We start from the raw sequence: 26,817 nt of genomic DNA on the forward strand, positions 1-26,817 counted from the left end.
AAAATTTAGCAACAATACCCAATGTAAAAACGTTCCTACGCCCCTGATACAGGTTTCCTAATTTCCATTTTCCCAGTCTGGTCACCTGGTTAGAAAACTTGAAGATATCTATACGGGAAGTACGCAATCCTAAAACTACATATAGTGAGAAAGTCTCAATTGAAAAAGGATTAGATAGGGATACCGCATCTCTCTCTCTCTCTCTCTCTCTCTCTCTCTCTCTCTCTCTCTCTCTCTCTCTCTCTCTCTCTCTCTCTCAATTTATTCACAGCATGCCTAGAAGGTTTTAAGAATTTAGATTGGGGAAATGTAGGAATTAACATTAATAGTGCATACCTTAACAACTTAAGATTTGCAGACGACATGGTTCTGTTTAGTGAATCATGGGAGGAATTTCAAAATATGATAGAAGATTTGAATAGAGAAAGCAGAAATGTAATACTCAAAATGAACATGAGTAAAACTAAGATAATGTTCAATGAAAAAGCAGAGATACAACGAATAAGAGTTATGGACGAACCTCTAGAGATTGTTAATGAATGTGTGTACTTGAAACAGTCAGTACGAGTTTTTCCAGGACACGAGACTGAAATTAAAAGAAAGATAAGCATGGGATGGAAAAGCATTTGGTAAACAAAATAAGATTATGAAATGTGAAAGGCCACTTTCTCTAAAAAGAAAAGTGTTTAGTCAGATAGTCTTAACTTATGCATCAGAAACTTTGACCCTTACTAAAGCTTTTGAACATAAGCTAGTTACACCAAAGAACTATGAAAAGACTAATGACATGAATAACACTATGAGACAGAAAAAAAGAGCAACATGGATACGAGAGCAAACTAAATTAGCATATATTCTGCCAACATGTAAGAGAGAGAAATGGACATGAGTAGGACATGAAGGAAGAGAAGACGATGGATTGACGAGCTAAGGAAATTTGTGGGTATAGACTGGCATAGAGAAACCATAAATAGATTGGAATTGAAGGCCATGTATGATCTCTTTGTCCTTGAGTGGACTAGCAATGGCTGATGATAATGATACATATTACATATACATAAATACACACACATACAGCATATCTCCCTATTCAATAAAGAAAAAGTGTCTATTGATATAAATGTAAATATTTCTTTCTAGTCAAGATCAGGGGAAAAGGGAGTAGCCATTCCATGGTGAGAGTGCATAGTCATATCCTGGAGAGAGGGATTATCCCGAAAGGTACACTCAGAAACCACACTCTCCCACAAATTTTCGAACCAGTGGATCGGGTACACTGGTATACAGTATATATATATATATATATATATATATATATATATATATATATATATATATATATATATATATGTATATATACATACATATATATATATATATATATATATATGTATGTATATATATATATATATATATATATATATATATATATATATATATATATATATATATATATACAGTAATACCTTGGTTAATGAGGGACTGGATAAAAGCAAATCGGTTTACAAGCATAAAAATTGAAATAATTCTATGAGCAAAAATTCCCCTCTGCATACTGTATGCACTTTTTGTGGAAACGTACTAACAAGACTAGCGTGAAATCAGTCGTGCCGTTGATACAGTTTTCACACCATATTCATGTAAATTTTGTCACATTTGCATGGCATTAAAAAAAAAACAGTTTTCTATAAATCCGTTCCTCAAATTATAATGTAAAATAAAAGTCAAGCAAGTGTTCATACGGCATAAATCATGTGATTCAGTTAGTGATATTGAATAAGATTCAAGAGAGAGAACTCCCAATATTTTACTAGAAATGCTCATAAAGGGGAGATTCTTCTTCCTGGTTCATCTCCATAACACCAACCAAGACTCTCATCAAAGGTAAAGTGAAAGTTAGTGGGTCTGTTATTTTCCATTGTGAATTACTTTGTATTAATTTCTCATGTAAAGGGTTATAATTTGTTCACCAAATTCCACTATGCATATTTAAAAATGAATGTATATTAAATCTATGGACTTTTCTAATTGGATTCGTTATTTAGAGTATGAACATTTTAGGTTACGAGCTAGTTCATGAATTTACTTACAGGTTAAAGGTGTCTGGTTTCAGCTCCAGTTTCACCAGAATAGGTACTCATCAGAACGTCAGCCGGGCAAGGGCCCCACCCCCACTGTAGTGGCCTCCCAGTAAACAACTTAAAACTCATGGTCCCGGGCGGGGATCGACCTACTGCCATAAAAATGCTAGGCAAACACATTACTATTTAAACTCATAAACTAAGGTACTACAGTTATAGGCAACACATGAACCCTTGCGCAGTACATCATCTAAAATTAGTTGCTTCCAAATACTGATACAGTAGACTCATTAGCAGTTTGTTCAGTGTCCATACACACAATGCAGCATTCTTCACTAACTTGCACTTTCTGAATGGTAAGGCCCTTCATTTTTAATGTCTTTTATGCCACCTATCATCAAATTTCTAGGGCTTCCTAATCTACCGCATAGTACTTGTGAATTATAGTACGCATTATTTTATTTGAGAACTGCACTGACATTATTCTTTCCACATGAATGAACCACCTGAAATTACTCTACTCCATTCTTTCTAATCACCTGTTGTGTCTCTCAAGATTTTGCACCCAATCAATTTTTCTTACACCACATTTACAATTCAAACAATTTTCAAAAGGTCCAAGCTTTTCCCTTTCGTTCTATTTTAAAATACGCACTCAAAATTCCTTCATATATTACATCCTTGGCTCCCAGAGACAATTTAAGTCCCTTACTAGTCTATTGTCCATAACCTGTTACCTTTCTTGTTTCTATTGTGACTAGACTCTTCTCTCGTTTTACTATCACCTACTGTATACTGTATTTACTCCAAGAAACTTAAGTAAGCCAACCAATTCTATGTTTCTCATACATACTAACAATCATTATTCCATCTTCATGACTTCCATTTACACTTATTCCGGTATGCTTGCTGATATTTACTTCCAAACTTACTCGTAAACTGTAATAGTAGGCACAAGACGGAAGAGCATAAGGTGAGACTGTCGGTCGCTCAGTTCTCGCATTGTGACATCACCTGGTGCAAGTCAACTGGGCAGTGTACTTGATGGTTATATTTTGACAGTAATTTGTTGCTATGCTGGTGTTCTCTCTCTCTCTCTCTCTCTCTCTCTCTCTCTCTCTCTCTCTCTCTCTCTCTCTCTCTCTCTCTCTCTCTCTCTCTCACTTAATACAGCTATATCAAACTATTTAAGACCTTGCCATACAGACTATAATCTTGTTGGAATACAAATAATGAAATTAACGAGGGTGAATGAATATGAACAAAAGAAAAAAAAAACTTCCCTGACTTTTATTGAATTAGCATAATGTTCTTTTATTTACAAAATATTACTGAAGATTTTTTTTTATTTTGTTAACACCTTTTTTTAAGAAATTCTGGCTTCCTTTTATCATTTAATACCTTCACCCTAAAATGTATTCTGCACCTAATAAAAAACAACGCTTAGGCCTAAACAGCTGTTGGATGATTAGGCTAATGGAAGCTACTTAATTCTCCATACGCTACGTGACTAATCAATAGATCTATCCTTTTATTACCAGATTCAACGTTGTGACCCCACGATATCCCTTAGTTGTTTTCTTTTTAAGAAATAAAAGGAAATAGGCATAATTATTGTCTGCACAGGAAGACTACTCAATAATAGGTCACTTATAATCTGTTCGAACAACATTACATTCATGAAAGGAAAGTATGAAAGAAAAAAAAATGGATAGCCTTAGTCCAAGAATTTCTTGAATATTGCAAATGCTAGGCCTATTCTAATTTTGTACTTCATTTCAAGAATTTAGTCCAGCCTACCTATCAACCGAAGATGTGTAACTAAAAACTGCATTAATGAGATTATAAACAAATTGTTAAACCATACCTGACTAAATTTAAAGAGGGAACTGCGGTTTTCTTTAATCTGTGATAACTTCTCTGGTAAAGTTGTGGTAGCAGTAGTTCATGTTGAAGATTTCTTTGTAATCTTCTGTCCGGAAATGGAGAGAAAAAAATCCTGGTACCAATGACATTAATGCGATCACTTCTTCTACATGCATTAATCCACATTTGGACACCTTAGGGTCTTTAAGGAACATGTGAAAACAAATCCCTTTCTGTCTGGAACTACTAGCGCACCCAAATATGGAACACCCACCCATAATCGTGAGATGCAACAATGCAACTGACAGAATGACACTGTGGCAAGTGCATAGCTCAGTCCATGAGCTCCAGTGACGACAATGGAGGGGGAAATTAGCGATCGGATCCCTCGGTGAACACACTTTATGTTATTCCGTCTTGGGTAGGCACATTGTCACCTGGGTCACCAATGTACTAGCAAGCTGTTAATTTGTATTCACGAGTCTCTCAGTTACAACCCAACAGCTCGCCGGCACAGTATCATGTTGAACATCAAGCCTTCCCCAATCCACTCAAAACTAATTTTCTTATCCCACTTCATTACACATACATCAGCATGTCTTTCTTTGACTCGGCTGATTTAGTCATTCCTTCTCGAGCCAGGCAGCAACCATAGGGGTCTAAGAATGCACTTTCAATCATTGAGAGAGCTAATTTAATGTCTAGCCACGTCATTTGTACAATTATTTCTTCATACGCAGATGTAACAAAAACTGTAACTTTCAGAATGCAAAATTTAATCTGAAAAAAAAAGATAAAAAATAAATGTTAACATATGTTCTTCACAGCATTATTTTTAAGTACAATTCTTACAATTTGATCATCCACAAGGTATATATAGTAATCACACTACAGTAGGTGAAGAATTTCCTAAAAAATTACAGTGAAATGAGTTCTCTCCAGTTTAGTGCAATTCCCAATTGAATTCCCATCTAGTATATATTTCCATTTTCTAGATGATACTGATAAGACTTCATACTGACCTTTGCCCTCCTTGTACTTAAGTCTTCTAAATATTCATATCCTTTTCTCATATGCCCAAACTCTACCATCGAGATGAAACATTGGCCGTATTCAATTATGTTGGGTCAATTAAAGGTTGACCCTTCTATTCTCCACTAATATGAAGGATAGCAGAGTAGCCGATTTAATAATGAACTTTTCAATAAATCCATCTCTTATATCTACACTGTTGTTTCATAAAATTCCTTCAAACAAAATTTCCCTCTAAATCTGATGATACATCTGGCCTTTCTCCTTTCAGCTCATGATAATTCCCTGTCACAGCCAGACTCGATGTAGTCTAAAAATATCAGAAACCCCTTGAAGCTCAGTCAATTCCTCCAGGGTCCAGAAAACCTCCCAGCACAGTTCGGAAAGGAATTAAATTCTAAACCTTGCTCTAAACTCTTAATGACACTACTGATCTTTACTGACCAAGAAAACCTCCAAGGCAAATATCCAGCTAAAGGGAACAACCTGCACATCTAAAGGCACTCTGACAGGAGTTAATACTATTGCAGAGTAGATGGTCTGTCTGATAGACTGGCTCTCCTTAACCTGACAATGGGAACTAAGAGGAATAAAAAGGGAGACAATGAGGAGCTTTGCATTAGATTCCCCCAGTGCTGATTGTACTTCTTTCTTTAAGACAGAAATTAGGGAGCCAGAAACTTGTTTCAAATAAGGAGAATGTAAATTTAGCTTATTCTCCCTTTATTTGGCGGGGGTGACGTTTATTTAGCTGGACTCAAAACGGTGATTTAAACTCTTCCTTGTCTCCAGAATATGGATGTTGTATAAATCCCTCACTACTGTTTTCTTTCCTTAAAGTACAAGTTTCTTAAAAGAGCCATAGTTAGGAATCCCACCTGTGGCATTAGGCACACTCACTGGGCTGGAAAGAGATCTTCATCACAGTGCATGTTTGCTGGTTCTTTGACATTCGCCATGTCATTGCTTAGCCTTTGTATGCCAATCTACTTTGTGATGCTTTGTTTTGTTGTATAAGTTGGTAAACCATCCCATCTATTTCCCTGAACAAACACTTGACCAGTGGTGATTGTGGCTTTAACATTCAATGTCATCACTGTCAGAGGATTCTCCCTCACGAGTATTGCCTGGCCCTCCAGAATAGTGAATCGATTTTATCATTTAGGCTAGAAGCAAAGGGTATGCAACAACACCTCTGAGTGTAGTGGCTAAGTTAGCCGGCGTCAGCCGTCAGGGATTTTGACCACACGACCAGTCCCTCATCCTAAAACTAAATTGGTTGGCAAACCTGACCTGGAAGACAAAATTGGTGGCAGAGTTATTGATTTCACATGCATTGCTTAGGTTTTACTCTATGGACATAAGTCATGGCATGACAATGAAGCAATCTCCAATAGATTTAGTACATTTGACAACAAAGCTCTCAGAAGGATATTGGGAGTTAAATGGCAGGACAGGATTAGAAATGAAACTACAAGAGAGATTACTCAGGTGCCGTATGTGAATGAGATCATGATGAAGGGTAGAGGGAGATGATTTGGGCATGCTCTTCGCACTTCCCAAGATAGATTAGTTTACAAAACATTCAGGTGGGCTCCACAAGGCACTAGAATAGTTGGAAGACCCAGGCCTACATGGCTGAGGACTATGAAGTGCGAATTAGATGAAGAATGCAGAAGTATTGAATTAAAAAGCTCAAGATAGAGAAGACTGGCGAAATCTAACCGAGGCTCTTTGCGTCAATAGGCGTTGGAGGAGATGATGATGCTTAGGTCTGATATCTTCAGCTGCACCTTGGAAAACCACAGGCATTGGATTTGTCCAGACCTGTCTAAGGGAGTCGGTAAAACGGTACTTTCCATTATCGCTAAATGCCTGTCCTGCATGAACCTGATCCGAGATGTTACCACTCCCATTAGCTCCCTTAAACTTTTCTTCCCACACAGAAATGAAGTTACCTATCCTATTCTGTATTATGTAGGCCACATCACCTTCTTTTATAATCTATAACTAAAATTCTAAATCTGTCGTGGTTATTGCAATCCCCTTGCCTAATTGTACCATGCAGACGACGTAGCTCGTAAGAACTTTTTTTGTGCACAACATATTCTTTTCTTACACTTCGCCTCCTTGTCCCTAGATTCAACATAATTTAAATATACCTACATTTCCCATTGATAAGACACTGAATACTCCATTGAAGCAGTTTTTAATAAAGCATACCTTTACCTGGTCGATGATGCATCCCATGAGTAAAGTTTAACAGCTTTTCATATAGAGTATAGCCCAGTTTTAACATATATTACATAACTTACTTTAAAACCAACCATAACAACCACCTGAACAGCGTAAATGAGGATCCAGCAGGAAACCAAGGGAAAAACTACCAACTTTAACTAATGCACCATGAGTTGACCCATGTCGCCACCTATGGAGGAAATAATCTCTCACACAGATGAGGGCACCCGTTAAGAGATTGTATTGTAAACAACACAGAGAACATAGAGTTATCTTTTTTATTAAGGAGTAAAAAATCTGTTCTTGAAGGACTACGAAAAACTTTGAGATTCATTGAAATAATTTTTTTCAATGTATTTAATTTTTTCATGACGAATGAATTACAAAAACTATTTCACTAAATATTTTCTCCAACATTAATGGCAAGAGGTCAGTTTATTAAGCCACGTTTTAGAACTGCATATTTCTGGTGTAACTTTTTTTAATTCTAGTACATATTTATCATTTCTGTTATATAGTAGGGTAAGGCAATTTTGGACAGAGGCAATTTTGGACAAGTAAGGCAAATATTGGACAGATACAATATCTCTAAAACTATTTATAATTTTCGAGAACTATAATACTATTAGAAATTGCCCAACCTTCTACTTATTAAATAATAGTATGTCTGGTTTTTAAAAAGTATTAAGTATCCCTACATAAATTGTTGAATATGGGTGTCCTATAATTGCCTCACCTTCATTTTAGGGTTTCTCAGAAATAATACATGAAATTATTTTTTTTTCTAAAAACATATTAGTGGATGATGCTAAAGGAAGGTTTAAAATAAAGAATTAATAAAAAAAATATGGAATATCTAGTGTCCAATTTTGCCTCGCCTTGAAAAATGGTAAGGCAATTTTGGACACTTAATTTAAAAAAAAAACATCATATCATAATGTTAAGTTTTTAAGTAATAGATTTTGTAGATCTATCTATCTATCTATCTATCTATCTATATATATATATATATATATATATATATATATATATATATATATATATATATATATATTCTTAATAATTTTAACTAAAAATATAGATAAATGATAGTTCTTAGAAAATATTTTCTATCATTTATTTCTATAGAAAATCATATTGATTTATAAGAAAATAAAAAAGAAAAAGGAAAACTTTTTTCATAAAAAAGGATAATCAAACCTATTACTAATGAGAAAATAGGGACAAGTACAAAATTGGAAATAAAGGTGAACAATTCAATATATACTATAGCCATATACGTGACAATTTAAATGCTTGAATATATGACGGGTCTATTTAATTCAACCAAATGCTCAAAAAACAGCTTCAGTTCTTTTAAATATGGCACTAAACATTCTCTTTGAGGCATGAGTTCCATAAATAAAGGACCATTAATTCCATCTGTAATTTGAAAAAGGTACGTATCCGTTTGGTGCTCTGGATACTCCTCTACTTCTAATGCCCGGCAGTTGATCTTACTGGAATTAGTATGGACCGGCAGGGGTCACTTGCCTCATTTAGATAGGCGCTGCGCATAACTAAGAAACTGGCTATTCTTTGATGAATAGATTTAGCCTATGAATCCTCTATGGATTTAGTCAGTCTATGGAAAGCGAAAATGAAAGAATTGCCCCCAGTCCCGGCCGTAGTGGGTTGCTAAGAAACTCCCGGTTTGTAAATACTAAAGAAAAATTGAAAATTGGTAATTGAAATGTTAGAACCATGAATCAAACTGGGAAGTTACAGCTAGTAGAGAATGAATTTGTGAAATATAGTTTGGATATCTTTGCCCTATGGAACAGATGGAGTTAGAAGAGAAGGGGTAGGAATAATGATGATGACACCAAGAGCAGAAAAGGCATTAACCAAATGGAGAGCTGTAGGTAACAGAATGTTACTTACAAAAATTATTATTATTATTATTATTATTATTATTATTATTATTATTATTATTAGGGCCTATTGAAACCAGAGAAAAAGAGAATTTTTCGCGAGTCCTAAACAGCTTCGGAAGAAAATCGTCGATCTCCAAATGGCCTCAGAAGAAATAGCCGTAGACTTAGCATAGAGTTCTAAATGACTCAAGAACGCAATCTTCCCGGAGCAGTAGATCAAATCACGGTTCATTATTATTATTATTATTATTATTATTACTATTATTATTATTATTATTATTATTATTATTATTATTTCTTGGTAGGAGACCGTCCTTCAAATAGGTGGAGTTGAATACTATGGCTGCATCGGCAGAATTTAATTTCTTGTCCAATTTCTCGATTCTACGGACAATTCTTTTTTTTTTTTCTCCAACTTGCTAGCTGAATGTAGCAACCCTGAAAAGAGAATTGTCCGTAGAATTGAGAAATTGGACAAGAATTCTGCCGATGAAGCCATAGTATTCAACTCCACCTATTATTATTATTATTATTATTATTATTATTATTATTATTATTATTATTATTATTATTATCATTATTATTATTATTAATAATATGAGTTATTAGGGCCTATTGAAACCAGAGAAAAAGAGAATTTTTCGCGAGTTCTAAATGGCTTCGGAAAAAAATCGTGGTTCTCCAAATGGATTCAGAAGAAATTACCATAGACTTAGCATGGAATTCTGAATGATTCCAGATGCTAATCTGAAAGACTTCGAAAGAATACCCTGAATCTCCAAATGTCTTCAGAAGAAATAGCCGTAGACTTAGCATAGAGTTCTGAATGTGTCCAGAACGGAATCTTCACGGAGCTGTAAATCAAATCACGTGATTATTCATCATCATCATCATCATCATCATCATCATCATTATCATTATCATTATTATTATTATTATTAGGGCCTATTGAAACCAAAAAAAAAAAAGAGAATTTTTTGCGAGTCCTAAACGGCTTCGGGAGAAAATCTTCGTGCATCTCCAAAAGGATTCAGAAGAAATTTCCACAGACTTAGCATGGAATTCTGAATGATTCCAGAAATCTCTGAACGATTTCGGAAGAAAATCTTCCTGAATTTCCTCTCCAAATTACTTCAGAAGAAATAGCCGTAGACTTAGCATAGAGTTCTGAATGACTCCAGAACGGAATCTTCCCGGAGCAGTTCTGAACGGCTCCGCCCCGGATTCCAAAAGACTTCTGGAGACCTGATCTCTCTCTTTTTTTTTTTCTTTTTTTTTAACATACCTTGCAACACCTCATGATCTGTATGTACTGTAGCCATGGAGGTTTACGCAGTGAACATTGGGAGGAGGATTTCACTTTACTCACAGAGCTCGCATTCTGGCGGAACCGGTAACTGACTGTGAGAATTTTGTTACAGCTACAGGATGAACTGGAGGCTATTGGGAACACCTTCATCTACAGATAGTTTGGATAGGTGCTGCCGAAGTTGGCGAGCTTTGAAGATCATAATGTAAGCGCCTTGAAGGATAATTTGCTTGTGGTTTAGCGACGATGTCCTATAATTGGATTGCATTGGTGCAAAGCGGTGAGCGACGTGTGTTTCTTCAAAATTCGGCATTGAAGATAGAACATATCAGGACGGCATTGGTAAATATATTGTGTTGCTCTTCGTTGACTTTAGTATGATGGCGTATAGTGTATGCCGAGAAATCAATGGCATCTATGTCTTTACCATCGCCCTTATAGGTAAAGACATGAAAGCCATTGATTTCTCCGAGGAATCTGACGAACCGAGGACAAACAGCACTGAAATGTGTCTTAAAATCTCGAAGAAGGCTGACGAACTATGCAAAGAAGATCTTGAAAAACTATAAAAGACAGAAGAGAATAGAGAAGGAACGCCTTTATATGAAGAAGTATAAAAAATAGCCTTTAATTATAGAGGTAAGTCACCTAAAAACTGAGGTCAAATAGCCTCTACTATTAGCGGTTAGTCTCCTTAAAACAGAGGCCTCAAAGAGCCTCTAGTGCTAGAAATAAAGCACCCAAAAAATAAAGGTCAAAGAGCTTTTAATGTTAGAGGTAAGGGAATTAAAATAAAGGTCAAAGAAACTCTAATGCTAGAGTATAGCACCTCAAAATAGAGGTCAAAGAACCTCTAATGCTAAAAGAAGGAGCCTCAAAACAGAGGTCAAAGAGTCTCTAATGTTGAAAGTAAGGAGCTTCAAAATAAAGGTCAAAGACCCTCTAACACTAATAGAAAGGAGCCTCAAAACAGAGGTCAAAGACCCTCTAATGCTAAACGTAAGAAGCCTCAAAATAGAGATCAAAGAGCCTCTAATGCTCAAAGTAAGGCGCCTCAAAATAGAGGTCAAAGAGCCTCTAATGCTAAAAGTAAGGAGCCTCAAAATAGAGGTCAAACGGCCTCTAATGTTCAAAGTAAGGAACCTCAAAATAGAGGTCAAAGAGCCTCTAATGCTAAAAGTAAGGAGCCTCAAAATAAAGGTCAAACAGCCTCTAATGCTAAAAGTAAGGAGCCTCAAAATAGAGGTCAAAGAGCCTCTAATGATAAACGTAAGAAACCTCAAAATAGAGGACAAAGAGCCTCTAATGCTTAAAGTATGGAGCCTAAAGATAGAGGTGAAAGAGCCTCTAATGCTAAAAGTAAGGAGCCTCAAAATAGAGGTCAAAGAACCTCTAATGCTAAACATAAGAAGCCTCAAAATAAATGTCAAAGACCCTCTGATGCTAAAAGTAAGGAGCCTCAAAATAGAGGTCAAACAGCCTCTAATGCTAAGAGTAAGGAGCCTCAAAATAGAGGTCAAAGCGCCTCTAATGTTATAAGTATGGAGCCTCAAATTAGAGGTCAAAGAGCCTCCAATGCTCAAAGTAAGGGGACTCAAAATAGAGGTCAAAGATCCTTTAATGCTAAAAGTAAGGAGCCTAAAAATAGAGGTCAAAGAGCCTCTAATGCAGGAGATACTGCACCTCAAAATCGAGGCCAAAGACCTTCTAATGCTAAAAGTAAGGAGCCTCAAAATAGAGATTAAAGAGCCTCTAATGTTAAAAGTAAGGAGCCTCAAAATAGGTCAAAGAGCCTCTAATGTTAAATGTAAGGAGCCTCAAAATAGAGGTCAAAGACCCTCTAATGCTAAAAGTAAGGAGCCTGAAAATAGAGGTCAAAGAGCCTCTAATGCTAAACCTAAGGAGCCTCAAAATAGAGGTCAAAGACCTTCTAATGCTAAAAGTAAGGAGCCTCAAAATAGAGATTAAAGAGCCTCTAATGTTAAAAGTAAGGAGCCTCAAAATAGGTCAAAGAGCCTCTAATGCTAAAAGTAAAGAGCCTCAAAATAGAGGTCAAAGACCCTCTAATGCTAAAAGTAAGGAGCCTGAAAATAGAAGTCAAAGAGCCTCTAATGCTAAACCTAAGGAGCCTCAAAATAGAGGTCAAAGACCCTCTAATGCTAAAAGTAAGGAACATCAAAACAGAGGTCAAAGACCATCTAATGCTAAACGCAAGGAGCCTCAAAATAGAGGTCAAGGACCCTCTAATGCTATAAGTAAGGACCCTCAAAATAGAGGTCAAATACCCTCTAATGCTAAAAGGAGTCTCAAAATAGAGGTCAAAGAGCCTCTAAAGCTAAAAGTAAGGACTCTTAAAATAAGAGGTCAAAGAGCTTCTAATACTAAAAGTAAGGAGCCTCAAAATAGAGGTCAAAGAGCCTTTAATGCTCAAAGTAAGTAGCCTCAAAATAGAGATCAAAGACCCTCTAATGCTAAACTAAGGAGCCTCAAAATAGAGGTCAAAGACTCTCTAATGCTAAACTAAGGAGCCTCAAAATAGAGCTCAAAGACTCTCTAATGCTAAAAGTAAGGAGCCTCAAAACAGAGGTCAAAGAGACTCTAAAGCTAAAAGTAAGGAGCCTCAAAATAGAGGTCAAAGACCCTCTAATGCTAAAAGTAAGGAGCATCAAAATAGAGGTCAAAGACCCTCTAATGCTAGACGTAAGGAGCCTCAAAATAGAGATCAAAGACATTCAAATGCTAAAAGTAAGGAGCCTCAAAATAGAGGTCAAAGACCCTCTAATGCTAAAAGTAAGGAGCATCAAAATAGAGGTCAAAGAGCCTCTAATGCTAAAGGTAAGGAGCCTCAAAATAGAGGCCAAAGACATTCAAATGCTAAAAGTAAGGAGCTTCAAAATAGAGGTCAAAGACCCTCTAATGCTAGACGTAAGGAACCTCAATATAGAGGTCAAAGACCCTCTAATGCTAAACGTAATGTGCCTCAAAATAGAGGCCAAAGACATTCAAATGCTAAAAGTAAGGAGCCTCAAAATAGAGGTCAAAGACCCTCTAATGCTAAAAGTAAGGAGCCTCAAAATAGAGGTCAAAGACCCTCTAATGCTAAAAGTAAGGAGCCTCAAAATAGAGGTCAAAGAGCCTCCAATGTTAAACGTAATGTGCCTCAAAATAGAGGCCAAAGACATTCAAATGCTAAAAGTAAGGAGCTTCAAAATAGAGGCCAAAGACATTCAAATGCTAAAAGTAAGGAGCCTCAAAATAGAGCTCAAAGACCCTTTGATGTTAAAAGTAAGGAGCCTCAAAATAGAGATCAAAGAGCCTCTAATGCTAAACTAAGGAGCCTCAAAATAGAGGTCAAAGACCCTCTAATACTAAACGTAAGGAGCCTCAAAATAGAGGTCAAAGAGCCTCTAATGCTAAACGCAAGGAGCTTCAAAATGGAGATCAAAGACCCTCAATGCTAAAAGTAAGGAGCCTCAAAATAGAGGTCAAAGAGACTTTAATGCTAAAAGTGAGCAGCCTTAAAATAGAGGTCAAAGAGCCTCTAATGCTAAATGTAAGGAGCCTCAAAATAGAGGTCAAAGATCCTCTAATGCTAAAAGTAAGGAGCCTCAAAATAGAGGTCAAAGAGACTTTAATGCTAAAAGTGAGCAGCCTTAAAATAGAGGTCAAAGAGCCTCTAATGCTAAATGTAAGGAGCCTCAAAATAGAGGTCAAAGATCCTCTAATGCTAAAAGTAAGGAGCCTCAAAATAGAGGTCAAAGACCCTCTAATGCTAAAAGTAAGGAGCCTCAAAATAGAGGTCAGAGACCCTCTAATGCTAAAAGTAAGGAGCCTCAAAATAGAGGTCAAAGAGACTCTAATGCTAAAAGTGAGCAGTCTCAAAATAGAGGTCAAAGAGCCTCTAATGCTAAACGTAAGGAGCCTCAAAATAGAGGTAAAAAACCCTCTAATGCTAAAAGTAAGGAGCCTCAAAATAGAGGTCAAAGACCCTCTAATGCTAAAAGTAAGGAGCCTCAAAATAGAGGTCAGAGACCCTCTAATGCTAAAAGTAAGGAGCCTCAAAATAGAGGTCAAAGAGACTCTAATGCTAAAAGTGAGCAGTCTCAAAATAGAGGTCAAAGAGCCTCTAATGCTAAACGTAAGGAGCCTCAAAATAGAGGTAAAAAACCCTCTAATGCTCAAAGTAAGGAGCCTCAAAATAGAGGTCAAAGACCCTCTAATGCTAAAAGTAAGGAGCCTCAAAATGGAGGTCAAAGACCCTCTAATGCTAAAAGTAAGGAGCCTCAAAGTAGAGGTCAAAGAGCCTCTAATGCTAGAGGTAAAGCACTTCAAATTAGAGATCAAAGAACATATAATGCTAAGATTATAGTACCTCAAAATAGAGGTCATAGAGCCCTTAATACTAAAGGTATGGCACCTCAAAATAGAGCTTAAATATCCTCTAATGTTGGAAGTAGGTATAGCACCTCAAAATAAAAGATCAAAGAGCCTCTAATGCTACAGGTAAGGTATCTCAAAATAGAGGCCAAATAGTCTGGCCTATTCTTTGTATATTCACCCTACGCATTGGTTTCCTGCACGCTAGCGCTTTTCTGCGCCTCCACCAAAAACTGTGCTTCAGCAGAAACTGAGCACCAGCAGCATCCTGTGCGCCGACGCTCCAGTACTCTCCTTCGCACTCACACGAGAGGCAAAAAGAATGAAAACTTTTTGACAGGTTAAATTGCCCCGTTCCCCTCCCCGCAAATGCATGACAGCATGCCCGCCGGACAAAAAGTGAAGAGGATTCACAGAAGGGTTCAAGATCCCGATTACATCTTCCAAGGCGAATCAAATGATTCCTCTGAAGAAAGGAAAGATGAATACTGTGAAGAACTGCAGAGTATAATAGGTGAGAACCTAGAGAGATATGAAAATTGTGATTAATGACTTCACTGCTAAAGCTGGAAGGAATAATCAAGGGATAGAAAATGTGATGGGTGTTGAGGTTCTTGGCGAAGTTGCAAATGAAAATGGGGCACATTTTATAAGTTATTGTTCAACAAACAATCTTGTTACTGGAGGTACTCTTTTCCAGCACAAGGAGATCCACAAATATACAAGGACTTCACCATGTGGCAATTACAAATATCAAATAGATCACATAGCCACTGATAAAGAAGGAGGACTCTGGGAAATGTAACAAGCTATAGAGGTGCAGTTATTGGTAGTGATCACCAGCTCCCCATTGCCACACAAATATCAAAACTGAAAGAACCCAACAGAAATGTAGATAGAATACCTAAGTTTGATACAACTAAGCTTCTAGAGGATGAGCACAGAAATCTTTGTAACTGAATGTAGGAATCGATTTACAGTCTTAAGAGACTTTAAGAGACGAAGTTTTGGGACATGCAGTTACAAGGAGAAAACCATGGATATCAAATGATACTTGGGATACTATAAAAAGAAGACAAAGACAGAAATTGATTTCTTAAAGTTTTCGAGGAAGTAATGAAAATTACAAGGCAGAGCATGCCAATTATTTCAGTATTGATAGTGAGGTCAAAAGAAATATCAGGAATGATTGGAGAGAATATTTAGACAGGAAAGCAGATGAGACTGACAAAGCTATGAATTCAGGGAGTGACTTTGTTGTAGGAATTGCTCTTGGAATTATTAATGAAATCTCTACGGGAAAAAAGAAGCATATACCCATCAAAAAGAAAGATGGATTTGTTATAGCAAAAGAACATGAAGAAAAGTAACGTTGGATTGAACACTTTAGTGAGGTCATGAATAGGAAATACGAAGGGAATAATTTGGTTGATATGCCTGAAACTGATGAAGACCTTGATGTGCCCATGAATGAATTAGGAGTGTTTGAAGTCGAAGCTATTCTTAAAAAAAAAAAACTCAAAAGATGGAAAGCCCCTGGATACGAAGGAATAACTGCCGAGATGAAAATTGTCTGAAAATGAAGTGACTCCCAGATTACCTACAAGATTATTTTGTAGAATGTGGCGTGAAGAGGCAAAGCCTTATGTATGGGAGCTAGGAGTGCTGGTGAAAAGGACAAAAAAAGATATGACTGATTGCAATCATTACAGAGGAATCACACTTACGTCAGCTGTCATGAAAATATATAGAATGCTCATTCTAAAGAGACTAGAGAGAAAGATTGATGAAAAGTTGAGAGATGAACAAGCAGGATTTAGAAAAGGTAGAAGTTGTACTGACCAAATTTTCATTTAAGACATGTAGTACAGCAATATGTAGAATATTGAATTCCACTTTTGATGGTATATGTGGGCTATGAAAAAGCTTTTGAATATGTGCTCTGGCAAATTTTGTGGAGAGTCCTGCGACATTATGGACTTCCTCTAAAATATGTAATTCAATTGTCTGTCCATAAGCATAGCAAATGCGAAGTTAATGTTAGTGGCGTCTTATCAAACGAATTTCCAGTGAAAAGTGGAGTACTGTACTCTGAAGGAATGTGTTGTTACCTATGTTGATTATCCTCCTCATAGATTTTGTACGGCATAGATCGGTTGGGATGGTGGAGAGGGATTGGACTGGATTGGTAACAGAAAATTAGGAGACCTAGAGTATGCTGATGACGCTGTCCTAATTAGCAGAACACCAAAGGGCTTGGAAAGCTTGCTTACCAGAATGCATGAAAAATCACATGAGGTTGGGCTCGAGATAAATAGAAGAAAGACAGATGATGAGAATGGAATATGCAATGGAAGATGAAATATCTTTGGAAGGATAAAGGATTAATGAGGTAGACTTATCTAAATATTTAGGAACTGTGATATCTAATATAGGAGCTTTAGAATTTGAGTTTAATGAGAGATTGAAAAAGCAAATCAGAGGATAGCTAGGTTAAGTCAAATTTGGAAATCAGGTCCCCTAAAATTACATACAATAATCAGGCTATATATCAGTTTAGTGAGATCGGTGTTATTGTAAGGTCGTGAATCTTGGTATATTAATGAAACTCATTTTGTAGATTTGAGAACAAAGCCCTCAGAAGAATATTGGGTGTTAAATGACAGGACAGGATTAGAAATGAAACTAAGAGAGATTACTCGAGCGCCACATGTGGATGAGATCATGGTGAGGGGTAGATGGAGATGGTTTGTTCTCCCTAAGACACATTAGTTCACCAAACTTTAAACTGGCCTCCACAAGGCACTAGAAGAGTTGGAAGACTCAGGACTATAAAGCATGAAGTAGGATATTGTGATTGGAGAAGTATTGAATTAAAAGCTGAAGATAGAGACGACTAGCGAAATCTAATCGAGGCCCTTTGCGTCAATAGGCGTGGAAGGAGATGATGATGATGATATGTGGGCAGTGGCTTCAAGCATCTAGCTCAAGGAGAGTCATTTAGCCTCCTTCTTCCTCTAAAAACCCTTTTGTTGCACTACCAATGCAAAAAAATGGACGATCCTTAATATCTTCCAAAATAGTTTGAATTTCTTTTTTATTTCTTTTATTTTAGGTATAAATAAATCCTTATCATTCACTATCCGGACTATCCTAGCAGTTCAGTTATCACTATTTATTACCATGGTCAATTTAGATATTTTTGAATTTACGTTAGTGTTTGCAGAAATTTTTTCTTAAAGAATCGAGATATTTGATTGCTTTGTATTTCCATGATTTGTCATGTTTCTGTCTCTCTTTGTGTTCTTCCTTGTATTTTTCTTCATTTCATCTTTTTTTCTTAAATCTTCGATTGTATCCCTTTCTTTTGTAGGTAAAATTATCTCTTTGATGGCTCGTTCATAGTATGAGGTAACAATGATAAGAACAAAATGGATAGGTACAACTTCCTTCTAAGTGCTTTCACTCTAATGTTGCTCCATTTTACACCATATCAAAAAGGCAACATAACAGTTATCAACATGGAAATTAGCAGGAACAGTGAAAATATATTCTATTTCAATTCCTGAAATTTTCATTTGGATATGTGAATTATTATAGGAACAATGTATATAGTAGAGTTTTTCTTTAGATATTTCTAGCATTTGGGTTGACACCCCTCTCCAGGATGTTATCATGTTTTGGTCAATCTTTTTTAAGGTTTCACCCCGTGTCAACAGTTTTAAGAGTGTCCCTAGCATTAAATAACTTCTTGAAAATCATATCATAACCATCGAGCAAGAAAGAAACTTTTTTTTTTTTTTAATGTAACTCTCAGGGTGTCACTCACTTTTAGGGTGTCACCTTGGGCAGACACCCCTTTTACTGCACCCCTTATGTCTTATTTTGAATTTTTATGATTACATATATGCATATTTATACATAAAAGTATATTTGTGTGCTCGAATACAAAGTTTGATTTACATATTCATATAGTAAGGCAAAATTGGAGTTTTCAAAACCATGGTCAGGCAAAATTGGACAGGCAGACTTCTCACTTTTTTCTTGGCGAGGCAAAATTGGACAATCTTGAATTACGGACACAAAAATTTATGTGTCTATAATTTTTTTCTAGCATATTTATATTGATAGGGACCACAAATTGTCATAGTTTGCCCAACTGACCGTTGGCGCTTAACGGAGATACAGACATGTCCAAAATTGCCTCGCCTCTGAGATACTTTTTTTTTTATTACTGTAATACGAGAATTTATAATTCTTTGATGATTATGGAACAAACCATTTTTATAGATGAGACCTCCCTCTCTTGAAAACATGTTTGGTATTTGGTCATAAATTATTAATATAGATTTTGTACAAAGGTTACTAAAAAGGTGTCAAAAATTGCCTCACCCTACTATACTATATTTAGCAATCATTTGTCTCAAAATATCTTTATATAAATTACAAAATTTTATCAAAAGTCAGTTTAACAAATTCTCACTTCCTTGAAAATGCAATCATGCTGCAATTAATATGTTAATTGTTTTTGCATAATCTGTGATGTACTAGTTTTCAATTTACTTTTTTTAGCATTAGTCAGAAGATAAGTGCTGAAATTGAATTACCTTTACATTTTTCTTGAATAACTTATTCCCAATTCTCAATACAAAAACTCAGTAAAGCAATTTGGTTGTTTTAAATATAGCCATAGAATGTATCTGAACAGGATGTACTCAGAAAATTGTTACTCAACTATGATTTTATGGCTTAGTACTCTCAGTCTGGTTACATTTGTTACATCATAGCCAAGGTTAATTTCAAAGTTGTCATCCAAGTCACAAACTGTTAGAGCACATCTTTCAAGATAAAAATACTCTTCCAAGTACTTGGGCCCAAAGGCCATTTATGAGAAAATCTGGGACTATAGACAAATTAGTAGTACAACCTTTCAGGTCTCAAAATAGGATTGTTGAATAAATTTTAAAAGTAACAAGATGAAAATTTGACAGTTCTGAATTAGATTTGATAAAGTTCAAGCCAGATGGAAGGCAAGACATTGAGAGCTGTCACAAATATTGAAGCAATTCCCCACATCACAACGAAGCAATTTTATTTAAAATAAATTAAATTATAAAGCTTAATTTCATGCAGATGTCCTACAAGGGAATCTTCATCCACATCTCTTGATATACCAGTAAAAGATTTACTATCGAGATTATATTTCAGTCACTGATTTACAAGTTTGAGTAGCAAACGTTGCTCAACAAAATGCAATTGATCATAATGAAAACAAACTGCAGTTACCATATTAGTCCAAATTGACCACAGTTCACAATACAAGACTGCCTCATGTCGAGAAGTGTTTCGCTTATAATACCTCAGGAGCAATACTGGTTGTGTGTGCTTTGCAAAGATGCCGTTTCTCTACTAACCTTTAATAAAGTGAACATCTTTTAAAACAATACAGGTACTACAAATGTAAAATTTTGCTCTGACCTGATTACTGTATTATATAATAAAAAGTAAGAAAGTATTGTACATTTGACCAAGGATAGAAAAACTATTACTTGATATTCCATTGATTCAATGTATTTAAAAGTTTAGTACCTGAGGTTACAATTCCATCATATCCTACAGGAGACCATATCAAAGCCACATATAAATACAACTGTACCCGATTCCTCTAACAGCAAGGCTGGCTAAATTTGCAAATACTGGACACATTTCAACAATAATGTTTATATCTCTATTTTCAATCCATTACTGACTGCATATTTACTTCATTCATTACCAAATGAATCTATTCATATTTTGCATAATATTCTCTATATTTTATTATTTTCAATACAAATCGTCTCATCAGTCAGTATAAAGCAAAACATGACTTGATTTAGGGAAGTGATTTTAATCAAATGTCATACAAAATCACATTTAACCTTACTTTTGGTAGACTTTTTCTGTAAAATATATTTGCCAACTGCATTTGTAAAATTATTGTAGTCTAAATATGTAGCACTTAATTCCAATAACTATGTATTTACACACGGACAGACAGACAGTAATCTGTATTTTGAAACTATATTTACTATTTGTAATACCTTAATATTATGACAGGAAAATCTAATTGTTGTTTGAATACCTAGATGTTGCTATACTTTGTGTAGGCCCTAGTCTTCCAATAGCATTTCTAAAAATTAAAGATGACTTCTTCCTGAAGAAGTTAATATCCAAGCTCACTACACTACTGCTGAAATGCCCAAGGAACTATGAGCTTCAGAGGTTCCTATCATGCAAAAGGGGATTCTCAAGTCCTTTGATGTATTACGACATATCAAGAACCTAGGACTATATTACTTATTTCTTGTAGAGTATCATTTATGCTTAGCTAAATGCTCATGTCAGGCTACATGAAAATAATGTATTCCTGACATTATGATAACTTGTGCAATTCTGTCCAACTGTTCTATGTCATAACCTCTCTGAAATTCTACATGTTCAAAGATACAGTATAACAAGTAGTGCTGGAAGTCTGTCCGCGTGGAAATAAATCCCAAAAAGGTAGATGACCAAAAAAAAAAAAAAACTTTTTGAAAGTCAAAATTTTGTTTGAAGGGAATAAAAGATCCATGCTAATCAAAATGGGGTAGTACTAGATATACTGGGTACAAAACTTGTAAAACATAAATCATAGAAAAGGATGGCAAATCTGCTATCTAGACAAGTGTAAAAAAGGTTACTATAACAACCCACAATAAATTGAAACCCACGTAAGAAACTCTGATCTCCAAAACTATGCATAAAAAAGTAGTTAATATACCTAACACAGTTAAACAAAGAGGTCAGTAACCTTCCCTAACTTATTTAATTTCTTTAATTAATTTTAAGCCATATTCCATTTTTTTCCTGTTGGTTACCTTTTAAGTGATGAATTTTGCAAATAAATCTCTGAACTGAACAATTAGAGCAGAGTACAAGTTAGCTTAGTCTATAAATCATACGAACTTATTGTTGGTTGTGGGATAACTAGATTGTTAGGATTTAGGCAATACTAATGGGTCTTAGTTATTGTACTTGAATTTTGCTGATTATCAGACAGCAGACCCACAAGCATCTGATAGTCAGTGTGTCATCTTTACTTTAATATATGGTTGAGAAGCAAGAGAATAATATCTTTTCATGAATACAGCACAGTACAGTATAGATAAAATTATGAAGAAAAAAAAATTTTCAGTGACCTTATTTCATGAGAGTTGGCCAACATGTTCCATTTCTGTGATGGTATCTCCACCATACCTGAATACTAATAGATGAAAAACACATGGTGGGCAGGTTTGATCAAGGGTAACTTGGAGCTTTATAATTATGTATACATACCTTCAATATAACCCATAGAATGCAGGACAAACACCATAAACCAATCATAATAATAAAATCTATTACATAGTGGGAAGAATAAAAAAAAAATTCAAAACCTGTCAATTTTTAAATATCAAAACAGTATAGTTATTGGACAGAATTTTAAAAATTACTGCATCAGATTTCAATTCAAGGGAAGTACTTAATTTGTACATGCACAGGTATAGCCGTCTTCCCAGTCTATAGTACGTACCAATTCAATTACTTACTCAATCCAAATTCAGAAGAATGAGGTTGAGATGTAATATAAAAACCAGAAATTTTCCTTTTATAAATTTCTTTAGGCAAATGTTACTTGTCATTCCAAGTGGCCACTAGTTATTATCATCATACTAGACAAAACTCAAAAGAAAAAGTACTAAAACAAAATAGGTAGGATATGGTAACATCTTAAGGAAAAAAGTGATTAACTTAAAAGTGATAGTGATGCTTTTATATATCAATAACATTTTGAAGAAAAAAGTTATTATCCTAACATGGTAGTGATGCTTTATATATGTGCTGTTTTGAAATATTTGGCAACAAGACTCGATGGCAGCAAGTAGATAAAATTTTGGTTTGAACTACTCAGTTAAGTCCTATTGAAATGTAGTTAAAAAAACCTATTCAAATAAAAAGAATGTTAAAATGGTTAACATTACCTAAAATGAAAAAAATAGATGATTTTATGAAAGACTAGTATAAAAATTAGTGTACTGTAACTCTATAGCAAAAGTGTTAATGGTAAAATCACTGAATGTTCCTTACAGATCTGGCCAGTTTTTTTTACTGATGATTCAGTCATTTACTTCATGTTACTGGCTCTCCAAGCTTACACGTTATCTTGAAAACTAAGTTTTTTAACAACCTAATTCTCACTGAAAATATTTTCAGCAACATCTCTAAAGCCTTCACTACACACAAAAAATACTCCATCATTCTAAATCAAAACTAATTACACACACTCCAACAATGTAGTCAGGTTCAGGAACCTCTATACTCTACAGCACTGTAATAAAAACCTCATAGTACAGTATACAATACTAAATCTGAATGAGTGAACAAAACCCCAAAGATGGTTTAACATAAAAGAACAACAGGATAACGTAAAAAAAATACAAAACTCATATCAGAAAGATGCAACCTACTTCAAGAATGCCAATAACCCTATCATTATGAATGACATAAAATTTTAAAATTTTTTATGTAATTGTCCCCGATGACGATAAGACTTTCTCCACGAAGACAAAAATTAAAATACACCAAGATCCTTACGCAAAGTCAACTGAAACTCTTTGATTACATTGACAACACTGCATACTTTGAACCTTCAAACAGACACGATAACATGAAGACAATTAACAGATACCTTAAAAAGTTCATGGAATTTTACTGTACGTTAGAAAACACAAACCGATGTAAAAATAGCCACCACACTTATGACACAATTTGTTTGATCTAATAGAAACCTTAAACCTTGCAAGATGTATGCTTAAGGTACAATACTACTCTAAAAGTAGCATAAGGGAAAGGGAAAAAAATCAGATTAAAAAAGAAATATGAGCAAAATAGAATGAAACAAGCGAGAACTGAAAATCTTGTTCATGCACAAAAATACCAACCAACTTTGATAATTACATTCAATTACTTCAACATTTACACCAGGGTAACTAAAATAAATAACCTGAAAATAAATACTCAAATATTAATCAACAAAAGGGACACTATTCTTAAACTGGGCAAAACTATCAATTTTGGAACTTGCATAGCAAGGATGTTTCACATACACCTTCTGATCAGGATATCCGCTGTTGCTATGCAACAAAATGTTAGATTTACTACTGCTGTGTGCATTAAAGCACGGCATACCAAGAATGTTATTTACATTGCTTTGCAAAACCTTTGCTTGCTGTAAAGCTATTACAACAATAGTAAAATAAGAAGCCTCATTTCAAACCAAAGGCATTCAATAAATATCTTCATTCTTTTTTATTCACGCCCTTAGCATAGACAAAAACCGAGGAAACAACCTTCCAAGTTTTGGGATAATAAGTGTAAGAGAACATTTTGGCTTTACCACTTGAACTATGCTATCCATAAAGGACCCAGCTTTGCCAACACTATAACGCATTTCTGAATTTACTGTAATCTTCAACTCATTCTACAGCAAGCTCAAACTTTACTCATTCTGATACACATTATTCTGACAGCAATTCAGTCTGAATATTTTACCCTGTTAATAATAAAGTTTTCAGTTAGAAGCAAAACAGAATTCAGTTCTTTTAAAAGAAGATCATTATTCCTGTCAAAAGCCATTTCAGAGAACCAAGGCACAAGTACAGGTTGCTACGACACAGCCACAGCAACACGACTGAGGAGAGGGGTTGGGGGTAAATGTGGGATAGGAGGATCAGGCACCATGTCATCTAGAACATTATGCACCAATTCACCCATCCATGCTAGCCATTCAAACACACTGTAATCCCCCTTTCTTGTGCCACCCATGTTTGGAGCTCCTATACCAGTAAAATTGTGAATCAAACCATACACTGGTGAAACATGCCAAGAGAGCCAAGGAATAACCCAAGGATTGGAATATACCCAGTCGTCTTTCTGATAACGTACATTTGCATCTGTGACATCGACAGTAAGGTCCAGGGAATTTACACCAAAGTGGTTGAATTTCTGACTCGAAGGAGGCCAAAAAGCTCCAGTTGTAAAACTGAGACGAACATCTGCTGGATGGGAGTCGTCAGAACTGAACTCGCTGAAACCCTCTTCACATTCCATTTCATCAACAGCTACCGAAGGACACGAAGGGCAGGTTTTCTTCCCTCCTGAGGCCTCACGGTGATGAGGTAAGCCCGGCGATGAAATGGCAAGTAAAATTGATGTGGTGAGTGTTGTGAGAGCATGGGGAGGCATTCCTGGAACAGTAACATTACCTTCCTCATCATCTTCCACACTGTCTTCCAAATCACCTATGAAAAAATACGAAGTAGTTTAAGGATCAGTTGTTTTACCTACAAAACTACTAGTAAATAAGATGCAAGCATATACAATAGCATATACAGTAGATAGTTAACACACTGTACCTAGCCGTATCTTAATACATGTAGTAAACAACTAAATCATCATTATTAGGTACTATATATATCATGGAAAATAAAGCAATAAAAGGTATAAATTATCTAATAATTATAAACACCAAGTAATCTGCATTCTGAAAAGGTACTTTTTAAAAGATGGAAAACCTTACAGATAAAAACTCAATTACAAACAAAACACTGGATTGCTTACCTGCTAGTTCGTGAAGTGTGTCTGTGATGTGTGAAGAAGGCAAAAATGTTGTAGTTTCTAAACTCTGCCTTGAGGTGTCATTGTCTGCCAGAATGTCAGATGTCAATTGGCTTACAGCAGTTGTCAGTTGTTGAGAACATTCCTGTGCTAACAGTGTGCCAGCAATGACACTCACGACTGCAGCTGTGTAACCAACAATACAAACGGCAAAAACTTGACTGACCTGAAATATCAGAGCGATTATCATGGTTGTACTGAGAAGGATTTCCATACAGAACAAAATAGGTGACGACTGACATTTCTGTTCTCTATTTCTAAGGATACCATATAAAATACTAAACAATGGAAAGTACTGTTTAGGTCAAAAGGACCAATGTTAGGACCTTCTAGGTTAATATCTGGTAAAGATGCAAGGTCAAAATAATGACATAACTAAATAATAACCATCCTATAAATGGAAAATCAAAATATTTGATAAGAGTATTGCTTATTTTTTTTATTCTACTGCAGCTTATATTAGTCTTCTATAACTGCTTAATCCTTATGGCTCCAGTGTCAATGCAACATTGATAAATATACACATGAGAATGATACTTACCAGGTTAATAATAGATGTACATGATGCAGGAATCACTTGAGACATAGATATCAGGTCAGTGTAGGTGAAATAGCCTCTTTTAGCACCCTCTCGCCAAGCAACATCACTCTCAACTCGTTTGAAAGCCGTGAGAAAAGTGTCAGCATCCACAAACAAGTTCCAGTCCTGTGCATATGACCAAAAGGCTTTTTCTATAACAATCACTTTTAATTCATCCTTAACCTAATACTAACTTCATTCATTAATGATGCACAACAAAGACAACACCTCTACCTGGTGTGACTAGACTACATGGATAGCACATAATCAATAGGGGAAAATGCCTCTAAGCAAATGGGAGATATAATACACAAAAATTGGTTTATGATTAATGTTAATACCCAGATATCGTATTAGTATTTTGATGGCGAATATTATTTTCAAAGACCATTCTCATATCCTTATACTGTATCTTATTCCTGAAACCTTTAGGGATGTTACTTACATTAGATTTTTAGGTCTCTACTCACTTATACTGGCATTTCAAAAAGGTGATTTCCTGTTCCTTTCTTTATTCAAGAAGCATATAATAAAAGCTTCTTGCATCAAAATTTACACATGTATTATAAACCCTTAAGTTTTACTATCATTATAATACTAAATTATTTCATCCCAAATTACACTAAAATATGACAAATTTTGAAACAATTTGTATTTTTCCTAACTATAAAAACCTTAAGCTTT

The 26,817-nt window shown here is 35.4% G+C and overlaps 1 protein-coding gene across 1 annotated transcript in view; it reads right to left on the reverse strand.

Annotated features, from left to right (window-relative positions):
- Positions 1 to 20,368: 20,368 nt before the first annotated feature.
- The window catches only part of LOC137624380 (protein CNPPD1), a 34,297-nt gene continuing 27,848 nt past the window's right edge, over positions 20,369 to 26,817 (reverse strand). Inside the window, exons 5-7 of the mRNA XM_068355102.1 lie at positions 26,095 to 26,259; positions 25,497 to 25,719; positions 20,369 to 25,177 (exon numbers count right to left, since the gene is read on the reverse strand). Of these exons, the coding sequence (XP_068211203.1) occupies positions 24,543 to 25,177; positions 25,497 to 25,719; positions 26,095 to 26,259 (1,023 nt within the window). The 3' untranslated portion in view covers positions 20,369 to 24,542. The remainder of the gene's footprint in view (positions 25,178 to 25,496; positions 25,720 to 26,094; positions 26,260 to 26,817) is intronic.

Source organism: Palaemon carinicauda, chromosome 31, assembly GCF_036898095.1.
Source record: "Palaemon carinicauda isolate YSFRI2023 chromosome 31, ASM3689809v2, whole genome shotgun sequence".
NCBI lineage: Eukaryota > Metazoa > Arthropoda > Malacostraca > Decapoda > Palaemonidae > Palaemon > Palaemon carinicauda.